Source organism: Lepidochelys kempii, chromosome 1, assembly GCF_965140265.1.
Source record: "Lepidochelys kempii isolate rLepKem1 chromosome 1, rLepKem1.hap2, whole genome shotgun sequence".
Taxonomy (NCBI): domain Eukaryota; kingdom Metazoa; phylum Chordata; order Testudines; family Cheloniidae; genus Lepidochelys; species Lepidochelys kempii.
Window position 1 is genome coordinate 200695478 of NC_133256.1, and position 21251 is coordinate 200716728.

The window sequence follows — 21251 nt, forward strand, 5'->3', positions numbered from 1 at the left end:
GAAAAAGAGTGGCAGAAAAATGTAAGCCCTCACCCACTTCCCGTTCCCAAGCCCCCACAGACACACCTCACCCCACCCCCTCAACAATCTATAATGTTCCCTTTCCTGCTAGTCTCAGTACAGTGGGAAAGTCGTTGGGTAATTGGGTCCAGATTGGAGATGTTTAAATATTCATGAGGCTGGCAGGGGACTGGGAGGGGGTGGCTGCCTGGATTGTAGTGGGGGGTGGGGTGGGGAGGTGACTAGTCATTGAGAGCTAGTGAACAATTCTGGGAAAGATACAGAGAGAGAGAGAGAGAGAGAGAGGGAGGGAGGGAGGGGGAGAGGGAGAGACAGCCAGCGTGTGCATGTGTGATGAGCAATAGCTGTGGACCTTACAGTTGCAGCTAACTGCCCTGGTGTGTGTGTGTGTGTGTGTGTGAGTGAGAGAGAGAGAGAGAGAGAGAGAGAGGGAGGGAGGGAGTGGAGAGGGTGGGGGGGAGAGATAAGAGAGAGAGGAGGAAAAAGGAGAGAGGAGAAGGAAAGAAGAAGAAGGAAGGAAGGGGACAATACAATCATGCTGTGCTGTATGAGAAGAACAAAACAGGTAGAGCTGAAAATTTTATACTTCTTTCTGTGGAGAAATTCGCAGGCTGTTGGATGTGTGTGTATGTGTATGGGGGGTGGGGGAGAGGAATTTTTAACTGCTTCTAAGCAGATGTCTTCTGTGCAATTCTTTAGCATCTTGCAATTGAAGGCTCTTTTCACACCCTTCCTGGTGACTGTCTTTCTAGTGCTGATGATATGGGGAGAGGGTGGCCTATCTTCATGTTTGGGGAGAAACAAGGATCCCCCTCCCTTTTTTTTTTTAACTGTGGGCAGATGCATTGCATAGGGTTTTCTGTCTCTGATCCTGAGGGTGTGGATGTGGAAGGGGGAGGAGGGAAATGTGATGAGAGGTGGCTCTACCTCAAAGATGGGGGAAGCAATTCTTCATCTTTTGCCACAAAAATAAATAAATAAAAAGATACTCAGTGAACCGTGATCCAGGATCAGGATGCCAGCTCTCTGTTGCCCTTTGCTCTGAGAGATGAAAGCTGCTTTAATGTGTCTGTGCATGTGTTTTTGAGATGGCAAGGGGGATAGGTGCATTTAGTTAAAATAGTGTGAACAAAAATAAACTGGTAATTTCTTTCTTTCCTTTTTTTTTGGTTTTAATAATATCAAGTACAATTAATTAATAGCAAAAGTAATCGGCCATGAAGTCGGGGGGGAAACCCAGCCCTCTTTGCAATCCCTTTAATAGTACGACCAGTTAGACAACTGTGCACCAGCTGGTAAAGAGACAGAGGACCACGCCTCTATTAGCTCTGAGCTCCGATGGGATGAGAGAGACGAACGGTATGAACCTGTTGGAAACCAGTTCATTCTCTCTACTGGTACCACATGACTTTCCTTGATGGAAGTGGCAAGAGGGGCGAGGAGACAGCGAATTTTCAACAATAAAACATGACAAGCCAAAAATAATAATGAAATAAAAAAGCTGGCTAGCTCATTCTCCCCCCCACACCCCTTCCATCTCAAACTGTTCACTTGAAAGCCAAAATCTGCTCTCAGTTACCTCAGTTTAACTCCTTTGACTTCAGTTGGAATCACTCCAGATTTGCACCAAAGTAGTCAGGGCAGGATTTGGCCCTTGGTTCATTTCAAAGGTATTATGACAACTTTCTCTATAGGGATAATAACAAAGAGGTGGGATTCCTGCTTGTCTTGTAAATCTTGTCTCAGTCTTATAACTACAGAGCTGCTCCTGGCACCTCCATTATATATACCTTACAGTGTCTATTACTGCAATACTCTACAGTAATTACCCAATCCACTGCTGGAAGCTGTAGAGATTTGGACAATTACTGTAGAATACTGTATTTAGTTACAATCAAGATTAAGGTGAATTTCTGTGCCTCAATGTGTGTGCTCCCAAGCCAAGGAGTCGTATTGTAGACTAATTGGAAGGGGCAGGCGAATGGGATAGAAAAAGACCCAGCGTTATATATTTTTCCCTATGCAGATTTCAGATGCTCTGCAATTAATGATACAGTCACTAAAACCTGGAGAAGGGTGGGAGGAGGGACACGTTGCAACCAGCCAGCAGAGCACGTTTGGTCGGCCAATGTGGGATGAAAAGAGAGGAGGAAGAAGGCAGACGGAGAGGCAGAATGACAGAGCAGTGGGTGGAGAGGCACAGCAAATTTTAAAATAAAATAGCAGTCTCTGGGGGCTTTTTGGAGGCAATAAGCTGGGAAGAGCCACAGGGGGTATTTTCACCATATTTTAATAGGCTGGGTTTTAGCACACATGGTTAATACCCAGTTTTACTCATTCTTTAAATCTTTTTATTATTATTATTATTATTACAACATAATTATAAGCGTATGATACACAGATTACTAGGTCATGCATATACACCCCCCCAAATTCAGTCACCTACCCAGACACACCCCTTCATCCCCCCATACATTCACACACACACATCCAACCCTTCCAGCCTCAATACAACCACACACCTCCACACACCGCCAGACACACCCATTCATACTCCTACACCCATACATGCATTCATACATATTCACACACAAAAAATTGCTATAGTGACTACTGTGTAAAACTTTGGAAAGCAGAGCTGATGATAATCATCCAAAAGAAGCTTTAATTTGGATGGGGAAAAAAGACCTGGGTTTTCAGCCTGCTTTCTTCTCTCCCTGCCCCAACCTATTGCAAATGGAAAGAAATCAGATCAGGTTCTTCATAAGGAAACAGGAGCTTCCTTCCAAAATAAAGACAGCTTTCCTCTTTCAGGGCATTTTTCTGGGGAAGCTCCCGTCAGCCTGCCTTTCTGATTGAAAAAGAGCCAAGTGCTGAAATTACAAATACAGATTCAGAGAAATCTCTTTAAATTCACATATATATATATAATTACAGGGGTGGGTGTGTATATACACACACCTCTAGAGAAAGTGTGCGCACATATACATATATATTTGTGGGTGGAGATGACAATGGAAAAGAACTAAGTAGCTGACTGACTGCACCTGCAAATGAGAGACCTACATGTCTAAATTCTATCATCTGTACCAACTGATTGCACCTGCAAATTTATACCCATAAAATCTGGAGCTAAACAGATGCAAAATGAGAGACTGGGTTGAAGAACCTTTGAAATTTGCTCTAAAGTTTATTTAATACTAACTATTTGGAAATATACTGTGCTATCTACTGTATCTCTTCATAGCCTAGCATGGATGGATAGATAGATAAATAGGAGAGCATTCCATATACCTACACCAGAATGGGTGGACATTATCGGGGCAAGTGCTCAGTACTAGATTGCATGAATGATTAAATGATAACTCACAAGCCGGTTTCCCACTTGTGGGTGAAATGATTTTCATTCATCGCCAGCCATGTTTTATGGCTTTCCCTCCAGTACTATCCTCTGTTCATCACACTTGTGCCTGTGAGAGACTGCAAAGGTTTGAACCCTGCCACACCCATGAAATGAAAGGCAGGAGGAGGAGGAGGAGGCAGACACAGTCTGCATTTCTTTCCTCTTCCACATGAGCAGCATGAATAAACAGGGCTGTATCTATAAAGATGCAGTTTAATGCAGTTGGAGAGGAAGCAAGCGTTAGGGGACTGTTCCAGCAATTACAGCCAACCAGGTTGGTGTCTGCTCACACTGGGAGCCACAGAGGTGAAGAGGGAGAGGGAAAAAGAGAGAGAGAGAGAGAGGGAGGAATGAACATCAACCTGAGATTTTATTGCTTCAGGATATTAAAATGTCTCAGACCTCATTTAGAATAACTTAATTATGCCGCATGATGCAGATGCTGCAAAACTTGCAAGGCGTGTTCGTACCTTTAAATGCTAGCACAGAAAGAGAGAAGTATTTTTCCTTCTTAAAAAAGCTTCTGAGCCAGGCTGTCAGTTGATGTCAATTGTTGTAGAGCCACTGACTTCAAAGGAGAGATGTTGATTTATACCAGCTGAGGATCTGGCTCTTGTTTCTTTTGGTAACTGATTTTTGCATGTGAGGTTCATTGCTTAAAGTTCTTATGGCTCCTATTTTCCTTCCTTGGATAGTGTCTGTGGGGATTTCTTCTAAAAATTAGTCTCCACAGAAATACCCGTCCCACTCTTCCCCACCTCATCCTCTGCTGCCTTACTGTGAGAGAAATTGATTTCTCCTAAATCACGCCACGTAACCACTCTGGATGGCACATGTGAGCTACCTTGGGGGATTAATTGCAGGCAGTGCTTCCAGAGGGGAAAATACAACCATAATGCTTTGTGAGAGGGACACCAGTCTACCTGCCAATCTAAGTTTCCTGACACCACTCACAGGTGCATAGAGGCCATAACAGAGCAAAGAGCATTCAGTCATCCCCCATATTCACAGAGGTCTATAGGAGCCATGTCACCTCCTTGTCTGAGGTTGGGAGGGTGTGTTCAGCCTGAAGACTCCTGGTCCCTCAAACTGAGAGGGTGTATACAACAGAGGGCTCTTTCAGCCTCATGCTGAAAGGGTCGGAATCATTTGTGAGCTCCTTCAGCCTCAGAACCCGATGGTGGTGCCTGTCCCACACTGAGGCAGGCTGTATAACCAGAGGCCTCCCACATCTCCTATGATGAGAAGATGTGAATAACCTGAGGGCAACATCTGCATCACCCTGACAGGGTGTAGTGTGTGTAGGTTACACCCGCATGGCTGCCTCTGTCTTACACTGAGTGCACGTGTGCAACCGGAGTCCTTTCTAAGTGAGGGTCTGTGGAACAGGCAGTGTAAAATATGGCGGTTTTGGCTGAGCTGTGCTCAGAAGAGGACCCCAGGTTAAATGTGGTTTTATACCATCTTATTAGAGTAACCTCAGGACTCCTCTAATTGCACAGCTGTCCATGGATCCATGGGGCCATTCCAGGACCTGGAAATAGTCAAACTATGGAGGCATATCAACCATTCTATCTTTCCGCCAGCCCTGCCGCAACATCACCCCGAGATACCCCATGCAGAGGGGTTTCCCAGCTGGCCACAGCTGCAACCTGTAGGCTCCAACTGTCCCATATTGCAAGGGTGTGTATAACCTGTAGGCGCTGCCTGCCCTATATTGTGAGGTTGTTTGTAACCTGAGGGCTCTGCCAGCTCCATGCTGCCTGATTCTTTCATTACCTAAGGGCTGAGTGTGTTTCAAGGTAAGAGGCCATGCAGACACAGTTACCAACTTTTACGCGGTAAATAAGCACCCCGACTTTCACAATAAGCCAAAAATCAAGCTAATCCCATTTCAAAACAAGGCCAAAACAAGCCAATCCCTAAGAACCCCAACACTGTATATGACTAGATTCCCCCAGTGTGCTGTCTGGGATTGGGGTGGGCCTGCTGTGCACCCCTGACTCTCTCTCCCCTTCCCCCTGCTTGCCCCTCTTTGCCCCTGCTTGCCGGGACCCGATCAAAAAAAAAAAAAAAAAAAGAAGCAACAAGCTATAAGCCAAACAAGCAACAAGCTGCAAGCCAAAAACTAGCCAACAAGCAACTCACAGGCCAATTAAGCCAAAAACAAGCCCAATTTCTGCTTTTTTTTCGCGGGTTTGGCATGTCTGCATTCAGTGCCTGAGGACTCTGCCTTCCCCATGCTGAAATGGTGTATAAACTGATGATTACTCTTGTCCCAAACATAGAGAGTGTATGTAACCTGAGGCCTCAGCCTGCTCCGTGCTGGCTGGGTCTGCATAACTTGACTAGCAGTCACTTAGTTCATGGCTTTCCTCCACACTGTATCCCTCTTTAACTCTACCACTGTCCCCTCCTCTCAGTGACTCCCTGCACTTTACATACCTCTGGCTTCCCTTGCATCCCTCTGGGCTTTATCTCTACCTTACCTGGATTTCGGAATGGGTGATGGATCTGGTCATAGGTCCAGGTTGCTGCGGCTGCCACCTCTGCATTAGAGCTTGTTTACTCCATGCTCAGGGATATCTGGGAGTGCGTTGCCTGGTTCTTCCCTTTTCTGTGAGGTTAAGTATCCTCCCCAGGGGATATTTGTCAGACCGTGCACACTTGGGCACCTCTGAGCAGTGAAGTCCCAGTGTGCATATTCTAATGCAGCAGCTGTAGCCCACGACTCAGCATAGAGGATTCCTGACCTGCTGAGTCTGGCAACTAAATCCATTGTTCTGAAGCCACGGTAGGGAAGGCCTGTGGAGGGTGCTGTGTCAGAATGGAGTGGGGTTTTATTGGAGTACAGTGAAGAAGGATTTGGAAACTGAGGCATATTGTGGGATTAAATTTAATTGAACCCAACATCCAACCCCCTTCACCAGCTATCGTCTAAACTCTGATCCTGAAACCCATCCATATTCATTTCATGTTTTACCCCAGGAGTCCTCCTGAACATCGTGGGAGATTATGTGCACTCTCAGGACTCCTGTGGGCTCATGCTGATAACCACAGAGCTCAGTGGTTAATGTACAGAAATAGGCATCAAGAGAACTGGGTTCAGTTCTCAGCTCTGCTGTTTGACTTGAGCCAGGGGCAGGCTGTTTGCCTGTCAGTATCTCTCTGAGAGACAGGGATAATGCTTTTCTACCTCAGAGAAGGCTTCGGAGACTAAATTAGTTATCATTTGTGAAGTGTTTTGAGACCCTGAAATGGAAGGAGCTGTTAACAGGTGAAGGGTTCTGTTCTCCATTCTAGATCGTTTGTGGAGCCCTAAAATATTTATCACCTGCATGGGTTGCCTGACACAACCCATCTATTGCCCTCTTAATTCAAGGTTTATCAGACTTGTTCTTAGTGTGGGCCACACCTTAAGAGAGCATTGGCATCATGCAGATTTTCCTTCCATTTGCTGTCACACCAACCACCTCCCTTCCCATCTGTGAGCATGCAACCGCCATGTAGCAACCTACAGCAATTGCTTGCATGGAAAAACAACATTAAGAAAGTAGTGATGTATTTTTAGCTTCTCGTAGTGCACCAAGGAATTTGTCCTTTTTAAATGAAGTTAAATCACACTGTCTCCTTCTGTTCTTCATTTCATCTCCTCTTTCCATCTGCGCTGCTCCCTGCTCTCCCCCTGCTCTCTTGCACATACTTCCCAGATGCTTAGTCCTCCTCCCCAGCTTGTGCACATACTTCCCTGTCATGTGGTCCTCTCTCTTGCCCATGCCTAGTATTCCTCTATTCTGCTTTCCTTCTCCAGTATTCCCTGGGACATTCCTCTCCTAAGGACAGCTGTGGTCACTGATGGCAACTTCTATTTCCTCTCGTCCTCCACTTTACAGCAGCAGCCTGGAGAAAGGCAGCTCAGATAGCTCCTCTGCCTTGTTTCCAGTTGCTTTTACAGGCCTCAAGGTGCATCTTTGCGAGGGTGCCTATAGAAACAATTGGAAACAGTTACCTCTCAAGGGGGACAGAGTGCTACGCTATGTGAGTTACACCTCCACATCTGTATATTTCTGCTGCCAGGCAGGGTGATAGCCTCTCCAACCCCTCAATGGTCTCAGCAGTTTCCCATGATGATAGAGGGGTAGTAACTGCAGTTTCCCCCCAGGATATCCCTGATGCTGGTATGGACAATATCTGCAGGCTCCCACTAGCATTATCCCTGTGCTGGGGGCGGAGAGGGGAGGGGAGGACAAATATTCTGAAGTAGTCCCCTATGGCAGGCCAGGGGGTGTGATGCAGAGCAATAACAAGCGCCCTCCCCTCATTTTCCTGCCAAATCTGCTGGGGCCACCTCCACTACTCATCTCACCGTGGTGGTTGCAGAGAGCTCTCTTACTCTCTTGTTGGCCTGAGAGGGGTTCTCTTGAGACTATCCTCCCCTTCTAGGGTTCATTGGGCTAGATTCCTAGAAAGGGAAGCGAGGAGATACTTATCTCCTTTCAAATTATAACCAATAAATGTCAGCCCCATTCATTACTCATCTACTTCTGAATTTCCTTGAATTAATTCCAGTGATAATCGCTGTACATCTCTATTTATAGAAAGCCGACAAGTCTCACAATATTGAACCGTCCTCCCTATAGGAGCTGCCTTTCTCTAGAGGCACAACTCTGGTAATTAATAGTATTAATAGGTACTGAGTCAACCCTGCCCCTGCTCTGAATACCCCTTGAATTTGGGGGGGTTATTGGATCTAGACCCAAACTCTGCAGCTGGTTTTATTCTTTCCCCTCCATAATAGGTTTAAACCAAAACTCTAGGATCAAGATCCCCTGTACTTTGTGGTTTGGGCCTATCGTTAGTAATCAGTTGTCTCCAGAATTATTTAGAATTTCTTTTATTCAACTACTTAACAAGGTCCTTATCAATAAGCATCTATACCTCACTCTGTCTGATTAAATCTAATCCATTTATTGCATGCTCCAGGCATGTTACAAATTCTCAATGCTATAAATACGGGGGCAAGGGAGGGGAGGGGCTCATTGTCCATTGCCCTGCACCACCTGCAGTCATTTACATCAGTGCAATTGGGCATGAAACATTACCATTCTGATCTGACAGCAGAGAATTAGGCCCAAGATCTCTGTTCTTCTCACTTGCTCTTCCATTCCCCCAACTCCCTCTTAAGGAGTAAATTCTTTTTGAATGATGCATTTTTGTCATTTTCCTTTTATTATTTTATTGCTGGAAAGTGGGGCCTAAAGAAATGAGCTTTGCATTTTGCTCCGGTGGCCATCTGATTAGTGGTTATTTTGATCTCTCGCGGAAGTGAGTTCCACAGTTGTGGTCAGCTGCCGAGAAAGCTCTGTTTTTCTGCTCTTGTTAGTTTCACTGGTGAGACTGACTATTCCTTTGTCCCTGATAAACATGGCTCTTATGGGAGATCACATTCACAGACTGAAAGGTGCTGACATAGGTAGCTCAGACCAGTCCAGGGCAGGGCTTTGAATATGGAAGGAGCTGTTAACAGGTGAAGGGTTCTGTTCTCCATTCTAGATTGTCAGTACTGTAACACTGAACATGCCTTTGTATTCAATAAGGAGACAATGCAGAGTGGAGCACTGGAATGAAGTGCTCTTGGCAACTTGTTTTGTTCAGTAGATGGCCCTCTGCATTCTGAACCAACTGGAGCTTTTTCGGGGTCAGCATTTTCCTTCCTATTTCATTGCACTGCAGTGCTCAAGCCATAGGTTACAAATGCATGGATCCCAGTATCCAAGTTGGAATCTGATGGGATGGGGCAATCTCTAGGTCAGCCAAAGGTGGAAGAGGCTGTTTTGTACAGCCATAGCTATCTGTGTAGGCACTGGCAGTGGGGAGTCCAGAAGAACCCCAAGGCTGCATACCAGCTTGAGACTCTAAGAACAGATGTCCACAGCAGAGGATGATGTTTGGTGGAAGCAAGTCCTTTCAAGGCACCATAACAAACCTATAACAAGTTCTAAATGAAGAAGCAACCGGCCCAACCAGAACCATAGGGTCTGATAAAAAAGCATCCCTTTATAGCCATGGGGCAGCCAGATTAACAACTGGAAGAAAATGATCCCCAATTAACTGAAAGAACATAAAAGAAAGAGTGGCTAGGAAAAACTGCCCTCCGGAACAAAAGAAGAGGTGAAAAGTTAAAGATAATCCTGAGGGAATAAGCAGAACATGCATTGTGCCCAAAAGGCTGCCATCAAAGGTTGAATCTGGATAAATAAGACAGGAAATTCCATTTTATGTGTTAGAACTAGATACATGGCAAAAAGGATCTCCCTATTTCTGTGCCATTGGACCACAGTATGCAGATGAGGAAAGGAAGATAATTATATGTTAGCAACAGTTGAGCCCCAAAAGATTCAAGGAGTTTTGGATCAGAGAAACCCCCTCAAAAAGTGTAGACATAGTCTCTAGATCTTCCTGAACCACATGGCTCTCTAAAACTGGGCTGGGTATCACAAAGAGAATGCACTTTCTTATACTATTTCTTGTGCTTTAGACCGGAGGCCTAGCTGGAAACCTTGTGAAAGGAGCCTGTAACATGGTAACTCAGGGCTTCCTGTCTGGTCAGAACCCAGAAGTGCAGAGGTGGTGCAAAAACAAGTCAAACTAACTTTTTGGAAGTTCTGCCTAAAAAAATTCAGGCTTCAATTTATTAGTAGTAGTATTTATTATTATTTTATTTACTTTATTAATTACTCCATACATGTGCCTGTTGCTTTACAGGGATTGAGCTCTTTGAAGGGACTTAAGGGAGTCTAAATTGAATGTGAATTGGGCTCCTAACTCCCTTAGGCTCCTTTGAAAATCCTAGCAGAGTACCTGCCAATAAGATCTTACGATCCAGTGAGGAAGCCCTTGAAATCTATAAGAGTTGGGCCATTAACTTCAATGGGGGCAGAATCAGGCCTCAGGGCTTTTCTACACATGAAGCTATTCCTGAATATCTCCATGTGTGGACACTTTTATTCCAGAACAAGAATGCCTTGTTCCTGTTTATCTTAACCCACAATAGTTCTGTCACGGAGTGCCTCATGTGGATCATCCTCCATTGGCTGAATTTCATCCTTGATGATTTGTTGTCTCAATTCATTACATTTTTGGTTCCAGAAGCTTTGAAGCTTCAGTTCTCTGTAGTTAACCTCTCTCTAGTGACCAAAAGCCTGTCTTCCAGATAGGGGTGTTTGTTGGGACAGATACGTGGAACTGCATACTGAGATTTCCTTTTGATCATCCTGGTGGTGGATTATTATAAGGGATTTACCAGCCTGGGAGCTTCCTCGACCTGGCTGATACTTGCTCAGGTTGTTATTTGTAACAGTCATTCAGAAATTCCCATTGGAGTTTTGTGCCCCTCTTGGAAGTGACCTGAGATTCTTAATCCCTTTGGCTCATTAATCGCTTTTGCCCATTATAACACCTCACATTGTGCCTCAGCAGTTTCTAGGAACCTTAAACTAAACATACTAAGACACAGTATAAAAGTAAAGAGGCAGCTGCTTCACTGGATACACGCTCATGTGGCTGGGAGTGTCCTTTCTCATGCTCTGGTTCCTGTGTAAAACCTAGACAGATGTTTCTTCCTCAGTAATTCCAAAATCCTGGCCTAGATGGCGACCTTTACTGAACATCCTAGGTGGGGCTAGCAGTGCTGTCTATAGTTAAGGTTGATTAACACTTTCGATTATAAGATCTTGTTTACAAATGCTTATAATTTTGCCAAAGTTTATGTGTTGGGGCAGAAAATTTCCATGCTGGGTGTCTGCCTCAGGCTGAAATTTTTTTTTTGTTGTTGAAAATTTCAGTAAAAAATGTTCAGCTGTTTCTGAGAACAAGATTAGAGGACAATGTCTTCTTTTGCCCATGTTAAAAAGTTATTAGACCATTTCTTTGAGAAGTTCTAGCTCCTTTGTGCTTTGTAATGGGGATTTGACATTTTTTCCTGGTGGGTCACACTGAGTCTGAAGAATTTTCTTCTACTCTCCCTATGACAGTATGCCCTCATTTGATCAAGTCACAAGGCTCTGAAACGTGCAGTTTGCACATGCTTAGTAGAGGGTTGTTAGAGGCTGGCCGCTAAAATCTACAAATATATCCTCTACAATGCACATTTTTCCAAGTCCAGGCCTGCAGGGCTTTCCCAGCAATTGCTCCCCCTGCTGGCTGCCAGGGGCTGCTTTGGCACTGTAACTGAGATCAAGGGCAAGATCACTGTCTCTCCTGTGCTTTCAGTGCTCCCTCTGCTGGTGGCCTAGCAGCATGGAAGAGAAGGAGGATACAGCCTGACTGGAATGCAGAGGAGGAAGCCAGGGCAAGCAAGGGAAGCTTTGAGGGGAAAGAGACATGGGCAAGCTAGGGATGCAGCCTGGTGAGAAAGGAATAGAGAAGACTAAGAGCAGGTGGATCAGGGACAGCAGGTGACAGGCTGGGGTGGGGGAAGGGTAGAGATAAAATCATGCAGAAAAGAGGACAGGCAGGAGGGCCAGAAGCAAAACTGTGTGTCTGCACACTCCCTTCCTCAATCTGCATTTGAACCCAGAATTCTTGAGTCCCAGCTTTCTTCTTCTGCCTTCAAATAGTTGTGAAACCCACTGAGAAATTGTGTGTCTCATTCCTCCATGATGGTAGTTCCACACAGAGGATAAGAGCCTATTACTGCTACCAGATCAGGTCACCCTGCTGATGACCCATTGAGATTCAATAGGGTTCCACGTAATGGAATTTCTGTTTAGCCTGGGTTTTTAATATTTAATTAATTACTTAATTGTTTATTTATTTACTGTGGGGAAATTACACACAAAATACTGTGTTAAGGATGGACTGCCCTCAGGAATGAGTCAGAGTTGTGTAGCAGAGGAGGCTGTTGTCTGTAGGACCCCTACCTCATTTGTTGAAGAAATTAGAAGGTTTTGTAATGAATAAGGAAGGAGACTGCAGGAAGGAAAAGAATGGTCTCATGATTAATGCAGTTGAACACTGCCCTGGAGAACTGGATTCTATGCCTGCCTCTACCATATAGTCAATATATGACTCTAGGGCAAGTATTTAACCAAATTTTCACAGGTGGCCACTAACTGTGTGTTCCTTATTTTCTGGGTGCCCAACTTGAGGCAGGGATAGCATCCAATTCTCCAGGGTGGCATTTGCACAAGGGGTCCAAATTAAGGTTACACGGAATACCTTAATTCTGGTATTTGCTAACTTTTGAGTGCTTGACTTTGCAACTTTAATGTTCTTTTTAGCATAGCTTTTTGTGCATAATTTCCTAAGTTTTCAATGAAGCAAACAGAAAAATTCCATCATGTGTCATCATATTGACACACACACGCCTCATCAACATGGCTGGAACCTTTAGGTTCGCCACACAAACGACTGCCACTTGAGATAATGGAGAAACTGAGAGCAGTAGTAGGACCAGCACTAGAGGGGGATGAGACAATTTCAAAGTGGGTTTCACAGGTATTTGCTGACAGTAGAGGAATAGTGAGACTCGGGGATTTGGGGTTCAGTTTCAGACTCTGGAGGGAAACTCATTTTAGTACGCACAGGCGCGTCTTCCTATTCTCCCCAAGTTTGACCCCTTCTGCCCTGTCCCTTTCCCAGTTCTATATCCGCTCCACCACTAGCCCCTTCTCACAGTTCCATTCCCCTCTCCTACCATGGGCAGCGGGTGAACCTCCCCCCTTTGGGGAGGCTAGCTCCCCAGCCCCCTTCTGCCTGAGGCCCCACCCCTCCCCTGCCCCTTTCCCCCTCGCCCTCTGCAGCCCTGAGCCCTTCCGCCCCCACGGCCGGAGGAGGCCTGACCGAACTGTCCCGGTCTGCTGGCCAGCCAGATAACCGACCTGAGCCATGGGCTGGCCTGAACCATCCGTAGCCACTGGCCAGCTTGAGCTCAAAGCTGGCCAGGCTGCTGGCCCTAGCTGAGCCCCTGCTGACTTCAGGGAAGAGGGGGAGTGACGGCGGGGCCTCAGGGCAGGGCATAGACAGGACTACGGCCTGGATTAGGGGAGGCTTAGCCTCCCCTGGACTATTATACCCGCTGCCCATGTTAGTCATTGCTAGTCTCCACTACTCAGGCTTCTGATCATTGTTTCTGTCTGACTCCCTGTCTCAGCCTGTCCCATTCCCAGTCTCCCCCACACTCCTACTCCCAGTCTCCTGGACAGCATATCCAGTTCTCCCCCTGCTCCTGGCTACTCATCCCAAGTACCCTTGCCCAAGTCCTAGTTCCCTCCTCCACTCCCTGATCTGTCTCTTTCTCTCTCTCCCACCCTCTGGTCTCCAGTCACCATCCACACCCATGTTTCCCATCCCATCTCTCTACCTGGGTTTCTCATTCTGTCTCACTGTCCTTGCCTTCCCCCAACTACTTATCCCAGTTTCTTTGCCCAGCCAGTCACAGTTCTCCCCTGATCCTCCAACTTCATGTCAGAGCTGTCTCCCCTTCCCACACCTTCTTCTCCCTGCCCCACTGGCTCCCAGTCCCAGTCTCCTCCTTGCCCTGTCATTCCCTGTCTCCCCACTCAGATCCTCCTTCCTCCTGACCCACTGGCTAACTGTCTCCCTGTGCCATTTCCATCCCCAGCTCCCCGACCTAGTCTCCTTGCCCACCCAGTCCCAGTCTCGCCTCTTGACAACCTCCAGCCCTAATCTTTGCCTCCCAGATTCCTTGTAGCAATCTACTGGCCCTGCAATGCCCTAGGTCTGGCTCTTTTCCCCTATGCATTTGAATCAGATGGCTTTCTGCTCCATGCTGCCTGGGTGTCAGCAACGGGGGGTGTCACTGAGACAAGAGAATAGACAGGCCTCCTGCTCTCAATTCTAGTGTCCAGTCCTAGTCTGGCCTGGAGCACCTGGGAGCAATCATTACAGGGGAAGTCGTCCTGAGCCCCCCCATTCTGGTAGCTCTGGCTTGGAGCATGCCCTGTCACTTGGTGCGGATGGTGCATGAGCAATTTGGTCACATGTAGGAGCTGTTTGGGGGTGGAGCTGTATGCTCACCTGCTCTGTGGGGATGGCACATGTGCAGACTGGGCAGTACTAGGAGCTGGGAGATTCTCAAACATGCTCGGTGATGGCAGAATCTTCAAAGATTTTAGCTAGGGTTAAGGAAGTCTCAGCTGAGTATGTGTGAATTGCTATTTTTCAAAGGCTCGTAAGTTGGCCCAATTTGGGCAGTTTATCACAGGGAAGGCAAAACGCACGTTCTTGACACCAAGGCCACCTGCCTGCCAAATTGCAAGTATCTCCTCCAAAGCATGGAGGCATTAGTGCATTCCAAAGAAAGGGTCACCAGAATTTTGTTCATGCTATAAAATAATGTTTTCCCCCTAGCCTTGTTCTTGAAAATGTCTGAACTGTTTTGGCTGAAATTGTCCAGAATCATTCAGACTGAGGCAGAGCCCTGACATGGAAATTGCTGGCAAAGCTTCCACTGACTTTAACTGAAATTGGCCAAGTCTCATAAAGCTCCTGTGGGGTAGGTCACTAGTATTATGCTCCTTTCAGATGAGGAAACAGAGGCACAGAAAGTTGTGGAATTACTTGCCTAAGGACACTCTCCCTGTCTTTATATCTGGCCCCCATCACATTCATGTCTGAGTGGCTCGCAAGAATTAAAATAGAAATGACAATAACAGCCTTTTTCTGTCCTCCAAGCCCATAGAAGAAATAGTTTGATTAGTGTAAAGGCTGTTTTTGTTTGTTTTAATTTGCTTGCCTGTTTTCTATTTGTGTGTGCTGATGCGTGGGTGGCATTTGTGTGTGAGAGAGCATTCTTCTGAAGAGCTTACAGAGGGAGGGCTATGGTGGAGAAACGAGAGAGTGGAGAGGTCCCTGGCCATTCTTGCTGTAAGGGGAGTGCATTCCACAGTCTGGGTCCTGTATAAGCTTTGTGTCCTCCGCTCAGGAGCCTGCCATTTTTGGCTGACAGTTTTATGATTGCCTGGGAACATAGCTAAGGGAGAGGCAATCTCTCAGTGACATGGGTCCATTCCATGGGAGGCTCTGAGGTCAGAGACCTCCAAAAGGACTCAAGGGGAAGCCATGGCCGAGAGGAGAGCACCAGGGTGGTGTTTTCACAGTGACTCATGTTGCTGAGGAGACTGAATGTTGTGTTTTGTACCAACTAGAGTTTTTTCCAGAATGTGTTGCTTCCTTCTTAGCTAAAATAAGTTGCAGTAATCAATTGTGGAGGTCATGTATGCCAATATTGTGGCTCATAAGATGGGGCACAGTTTTCTGGCCAGTCACAGGTTTCTTTACCACCACAACTATTTGGCCATCCAGTAACACTGAGGAGCACAAAAGGCTTCAAACCAACTTAACTACTGAAGCCAGATACCCTCAGTAGTGGGGGATGAGAAGACATGTTCTTTGAAGCACTTCCCACTGCCTACCAGAAGAGCAGGCTGCTTACCATGTATATGCTGATTTCAGGCAGGTATTCAGAAAGCCGTGAGATGGTTTGACATAAAGGTGGCGTAGAGCTGGGTGTCATCCACAGAAGAAAGTGTACTACCCCATAATGGACCATGATGGAATCGCATAGGGGAAGTTTCTTCCTTGGTTTACACACTTAGTGGTTGTCTTGTGCCATGAATGAGGGTTTATATCCCTTACAAGTATATCCTAGCTCCTATTTTGCAGAGCTCCCATTACAGTGGGTTGAAATTGTGCGTCAAGTTTGCACTCCCCTGGCTAGTAATAGGTTCCAGGCTCCGAACCCCATCCCCCCATGTCTTGGCTTGGCTTGGAGACTCCTCCTACTGCCTTTGAGGAGGCAGGAATCACACCAAAATGATGCTCAGTGCAAACACTCCTTTTATCAATAACAGTCACCTTGACTGGCAACAGACTGGGTCAGAATCCAAACCGCCCCAGCTGCAGTCTCTGTACGGTGCGAATACAGTGTGCCAAGTCCAGTCTCCGCTGTGTTTGGCATCTGCTGCCGTGGTTCTGGTGGTGGCCTGGACTTCTCTTCAAAAATGTCAGTGTTGGTCAATGATGAGATTAGTCACATGGCTGAAGTCACACAATTGAAGTCACATGCTAGTGCTCCTGACTCACTGATTGAGCTTACCGCTGTGTTTCCCAAAACGTTCAGCAGAAGCCATTTGGACTCGTTTTCTTAGAGTGGCTGTAGTTCGCTCTGAGCTACTTAGGGAAAATTTTAGATACTGTTATAACTAGGGGGTCAGACACACTTCATAGCGTGTGCAGGCTGATACTTATTGCAGCCCTCCACATTCTCCCTATAGTCTGTGCTTGGTATCGGCTGTGCCCCCCATTCCCTCCTCCTCCCATACCCAGGCCCCTCCTTCTCTCCCCCATACCAGTGGCTCCGTGTGCAACCCATTCCCACTTCCCGCCATGCCCGCCATTCCTTTCCTTTTCAGGGGCTCTGTGTTCCACCATTCCAGGGTCCCCCACTCTCCCCTCTCCAGGGGTTCTATGTGCCTTGTCTCCCATTTCCCCAGTTCCCAAATTCCTGCTCCTTGACAGGGGCTCTGTGTGGCTTCTTTTCTCCCATTCCCTTCCTCCCACTGTTCGACCCATGATAGGGGCTCTGTATATACCCCTGTTTCCTCCTTAACCCACCCCACACAAGGTTTCCCAATCTTCCCGCATTGCAGGGGCTGTATATGAACCTACCTTACCCCTTACCCCCACTTCTCCTTCCCCTCCCATGCCAGGGGCTCTGTCTGACACCCATTCACCCTCTTTTCCCCCATGCTAGAAGATCTGTATGCCCATTTCCCCCTCATCCAATACCAGGGTCCCCCAACTTTCCCCACCCACACCAGGGATTCTGTGTGTCCCATTCTCCTGTCCCCTATTCTCCCCCATGTTCCAGGGGCTGTGTGAAGACCCCCTTTTCACCATCGCCTCACTATTATTCTTCTTTCTCTCTGGATGATAAATCATTCAGGGTGTCCACATGTTAAACTATTAGGAGGATGAGCAGAGTTGAGATGGGGTGTTTGTGACATTGCATTCTATATGACTTTATGAAAATATGCTAATGAGTGTGAATATAATGTAACTGGAATATGCTTCATGCAAAAGGTGTCTTGTAAGGTATCATTACAAAGCTTATAATCTAGTGAGTGTGGTCGTCCTATTTCTATAAGTGTATCATTCTTGTATCTGAAACTAGAAATATGAAATATAACTCTGAGGTCCTATTGTAATTATGCGAAGTGTGGGCCATTAATGGTGGCTTGGAATCTTGATCGCTCCCAATAACCAGGACAATGGCTGTAGATGGCTCTGTTTACTTGCAAGCCTTCCTGTGAGTCAGGCTGGGAAGAATGAAGGCTTGGGGTCTCCCAGGACATGTGACCATGTCACCTGATACTGGCATCCATCTTAAACCGTGGTGCTTTTTCATTTAAAAGGAGGGGTGGGGACCCAAAGAGACAAAAGGTTACTGCCTTGTGCCAAAGGGGTGGAACAAGAACAAAGGGGGCTGGAGTCATGAGAAATCCCCTACCTACCACCTGAGTTGGAACAAGGACTGTACCAGGTGAAAGGATTGGGCCCAGACTAGAAAGGAGTCTAGTTTGTAAAAGGAGGTTATTGGAACATCTCTGAGGGTGAGATTTATCTGTAATAAGTTTCTTAAAGTGTTAGGCTTGGGCTTGCATGTTTTTGTTTTATTTTGCTTGGAAACTTATTTTGTTCTGTCTGTTATTACTTGGAACCACTTAAACCCTACTTTTTATATTTAATAAAATCACTTTTTGCTTATTAATTGACCCAGAGTAAGTAATTAAGTCCTGGGGAGCAACAGCTGTGCATATCTCTCTATCAGTGTTTTAGAGGGCAAACAATTTATGAGTTTACCCTGTATAAGCTTTATACAGAGTAAAACGGATTTATTTGGGGCTTGGACACCATTGGGAACTGGATATCTGGGTGCTGGACACAGGAGCATTTCTTAAGTTGTTTTCAGTTAAGCCTGCAGCTTTTGGGGGATGTGATTCAGACCTGGATCTGTGTTTGCTGCAGGCTAGCATGTCTGGCTCAAAAAGACAGGGTATTGAAGTCCCAAGCTCCCAGGGAAACGGGTTCAGAGGAGTCTCAGCACATCAGGTGGCAGTTCACAATGGGGTTTCTGTGACCCAACGCATCACAGTGTTGCTATGCTGGAAGGCATTAGTGGGTCCAGTCAAACACTTGTTTGATCTATAGACCACTGCAGAGGTATTTGAAGATGTGGCTGTGCTAATCAGATGGCCGGAACTCCATCTGCTCCCCATTCCCTCCCCCCACCCCCCGGTTTTCCAATTTTTCCCAAATCAGTAATCTGTTCCTTGATGCGTAGAACATTCCCTGGAAGTTTGAAATGTATTGGATGCAGCATTCAAAAATTATTATGTTAGATACCGCAATACTTACAAACAGTAAAATGCTGTAAAGTTGGGTATAAAGTCTCACAAGCTCTTTCAATCAATAAGTGTGATCCACCCTGGAAAACCCATATTTGAGATTATAACAGAGTATCCCATTACTAGTGTTTTATATTGGAAGTGGACTGGTCAGGGAATCTTAAGAATGCTGTTCTAGTATCAGATCACAAAATGAAGAGGTCTTGTACCAGCAGCAGTCTGAGAAGCAGAGAGAAAAGTATTTTTCCAGAAGATTAAATATTATCAAGGGCTGAAGTTGGACAGGCTGGGTCAGGCCCAGGGACCGCAGCATGGATTCTGAGCAGATGGCCACCTCCCAACTCCAACTCAACAGTTTTGCCCACAGACCTCTGTGCTGCCCCAAACTTAATAAACTTAACTGGTAGGGTAACATGTTTATTAGAGCCAAAGGCTGGGGTGTAGGTGGCCCAAAGAGAGGATCTACTGCCAATTTTGGAGGGAAAGGTTCTTCTGCTGTGCTGTTTAAATATAGAAACAGGGAGCCTGCCATTTTAGGATGTGGGGGCCCAGTTACAAAGTGAGTCTGAAGTAGGTTGTTTGGGGCAAACCCTGCTCCTGTGCACACCACAGGAGGATTTACTGTGCCTCAGTGTAGAGGGCGATTTGTGGGGAGCCCAGAGATAGGCTGGAAGAAGAGTGGCATTAGGCAATCCACAATTACATGGATCCACTAGCTGTTTTCCCCCATTAATGGGGAGGACACTGACCGTAGAGGCTACAGTAGCCCTGAGGCACTAGTAGCATGGCAGTGCAGCTATGTGTCCACTCCAAACCCTGGAGGGCCTTCTCGGTACACTCTCAGTCTTTCCTTGATGCCAACTACTATGTGCTGTGTCTCCTACTAGGGTTTACCTTGCTGCTCTTTCTGTGCTATGGTTCGAAGCTGTCTCTACTGACAGGGAGACTCACTCTTTGATGCTTTCCCTCCCAGGTCTAGTCCCCCAGTCTCCAAAGTCTTGCACATAAGTCCCTGCACCTCGGCCTGCATTCAGAGTACAAGCATGGCCACTGAACCACCAGACTGTAGACCGTCTTCTAGGTACTTGGCTCCAAGCGCTTCCTGATTTCAGGCACAACCAAGAGCATTTTCCATCCTGGAATGCACTGAGTACCAAACAGAGGTGACATACAAACACACTGCTCTTTGAGAATTAGTTTCTGGGACCTTTGAGCAGGACAGAAATGGCTAGGAGAAACTGATCACAACTGAATGGTTAAGAGAGGCAAGATTTTTAAGGCATTTTGTTTTAAAACAGGAGATAAATTTGGAAATAATGGAAGTAAAATTAGTATTAGATTTAGTTATATGAAGTACAGGCAGGTGCTATTCAGCATTCCACCTGCCCTCCCTCAAACCTCTGCCAATGCCCCTCGCTCCTGACCTGCAGCATGGGTGTATTATTCCAATTTTACAAATGGGAAATTGAAGCACAGAGAGATTAAGGTCAAAAGTATCCACGAATTTTGAGTGTCCAATTTGAGATGCCTAGGACCTGAATACTTATTATTTTGTAGCACTTCAGAGAACAACTCCCATAGACTTCAGTTGCAGCTGTGGGCGCTCAGCACTTCTGCAAATCAGACTCCACGGTCTTAAGTCAGGCACCCAGAAAATGAGGAACACACAATTAGTGACCACCTAAGAAAAGTTTGGTTTAGATGACTTGCCCAGCATGACTTAGGAACTCTGCCACAGAGGCAGGGATAGAATTCATTTCTCCAGGGCAACATTCAATTGCCTTAATCATGAAAGCACCATTTCTCTTCCTGCAATCCCTTGCCTCATTCAATACCTTCCAATATAGTCCAGCATGGAGTGTGCTGGTGCACACCTTTCTCCACCATTTCCAAGGGCTCTAATACAGCTGGCAGCTGTTTTATTTCCACCTAAGAGGCCTCCCCTGCGACCTCTCTGAGCTTCTGGTCTTTTACGAGGACCTCATCAGGACCTGGAAGCTTGTGTCAGTGGCCAGGTCTGTAGTGGCCACCTAGGGGGAGGATCTCCTATCAGAACCCCAGCCACACAACCCCCTTCACCATGGACTTGTGGTGGAGTCCCCCTTGGTGCGCTGGCGGTTGGTCCTGGCTGGTACCACCAGAATCGGAGACTTCCTGGACTACAATCAGAGGAACTAGGTGAACCTGGCAGTGCTTGGCCAGTGAATGGGGTCGTCCAACTCGCCCATCTGCAGTTGTGTGCTCCATGACATGAGGGCAGCCTTGCTTCCTGCTTTGTTTTCTTTCTTTGACCAGCTCCTGCGGGAGAGTGCTCCCTGCCCACCTCTCACCCCAATCCCTCTGGAACTTTTCATCGGCCCCTTCCCTACAAGCCTTGCTAGCTGCCCCTAACACAC

General features: G+C 46.5%; 1 protein-coding gene across 1 annotated transcript in view; it reads left to right on the forward strand.

Annotated features, from left to right (window-relative positions):
* Window positions 1-465: 465 nt before the first annotated feature.
* The window catches only part of GAP43 (growth associated protein 43), an 80833-nt gene continuing 60047 nt past the window's right edge, over window positions 466-21251 (forward strand). The window contains exon 1 of the mRNA XM_073308879.1: window positions 466-586. Coding sequence (XP_073164980.1) covers window positions 557-586 — 30 coding nt within the window. The 5' untranslated portion in view covers window positions 466-556. The remainder of the gene's footprint in view (window positions 587-21251) is intronic.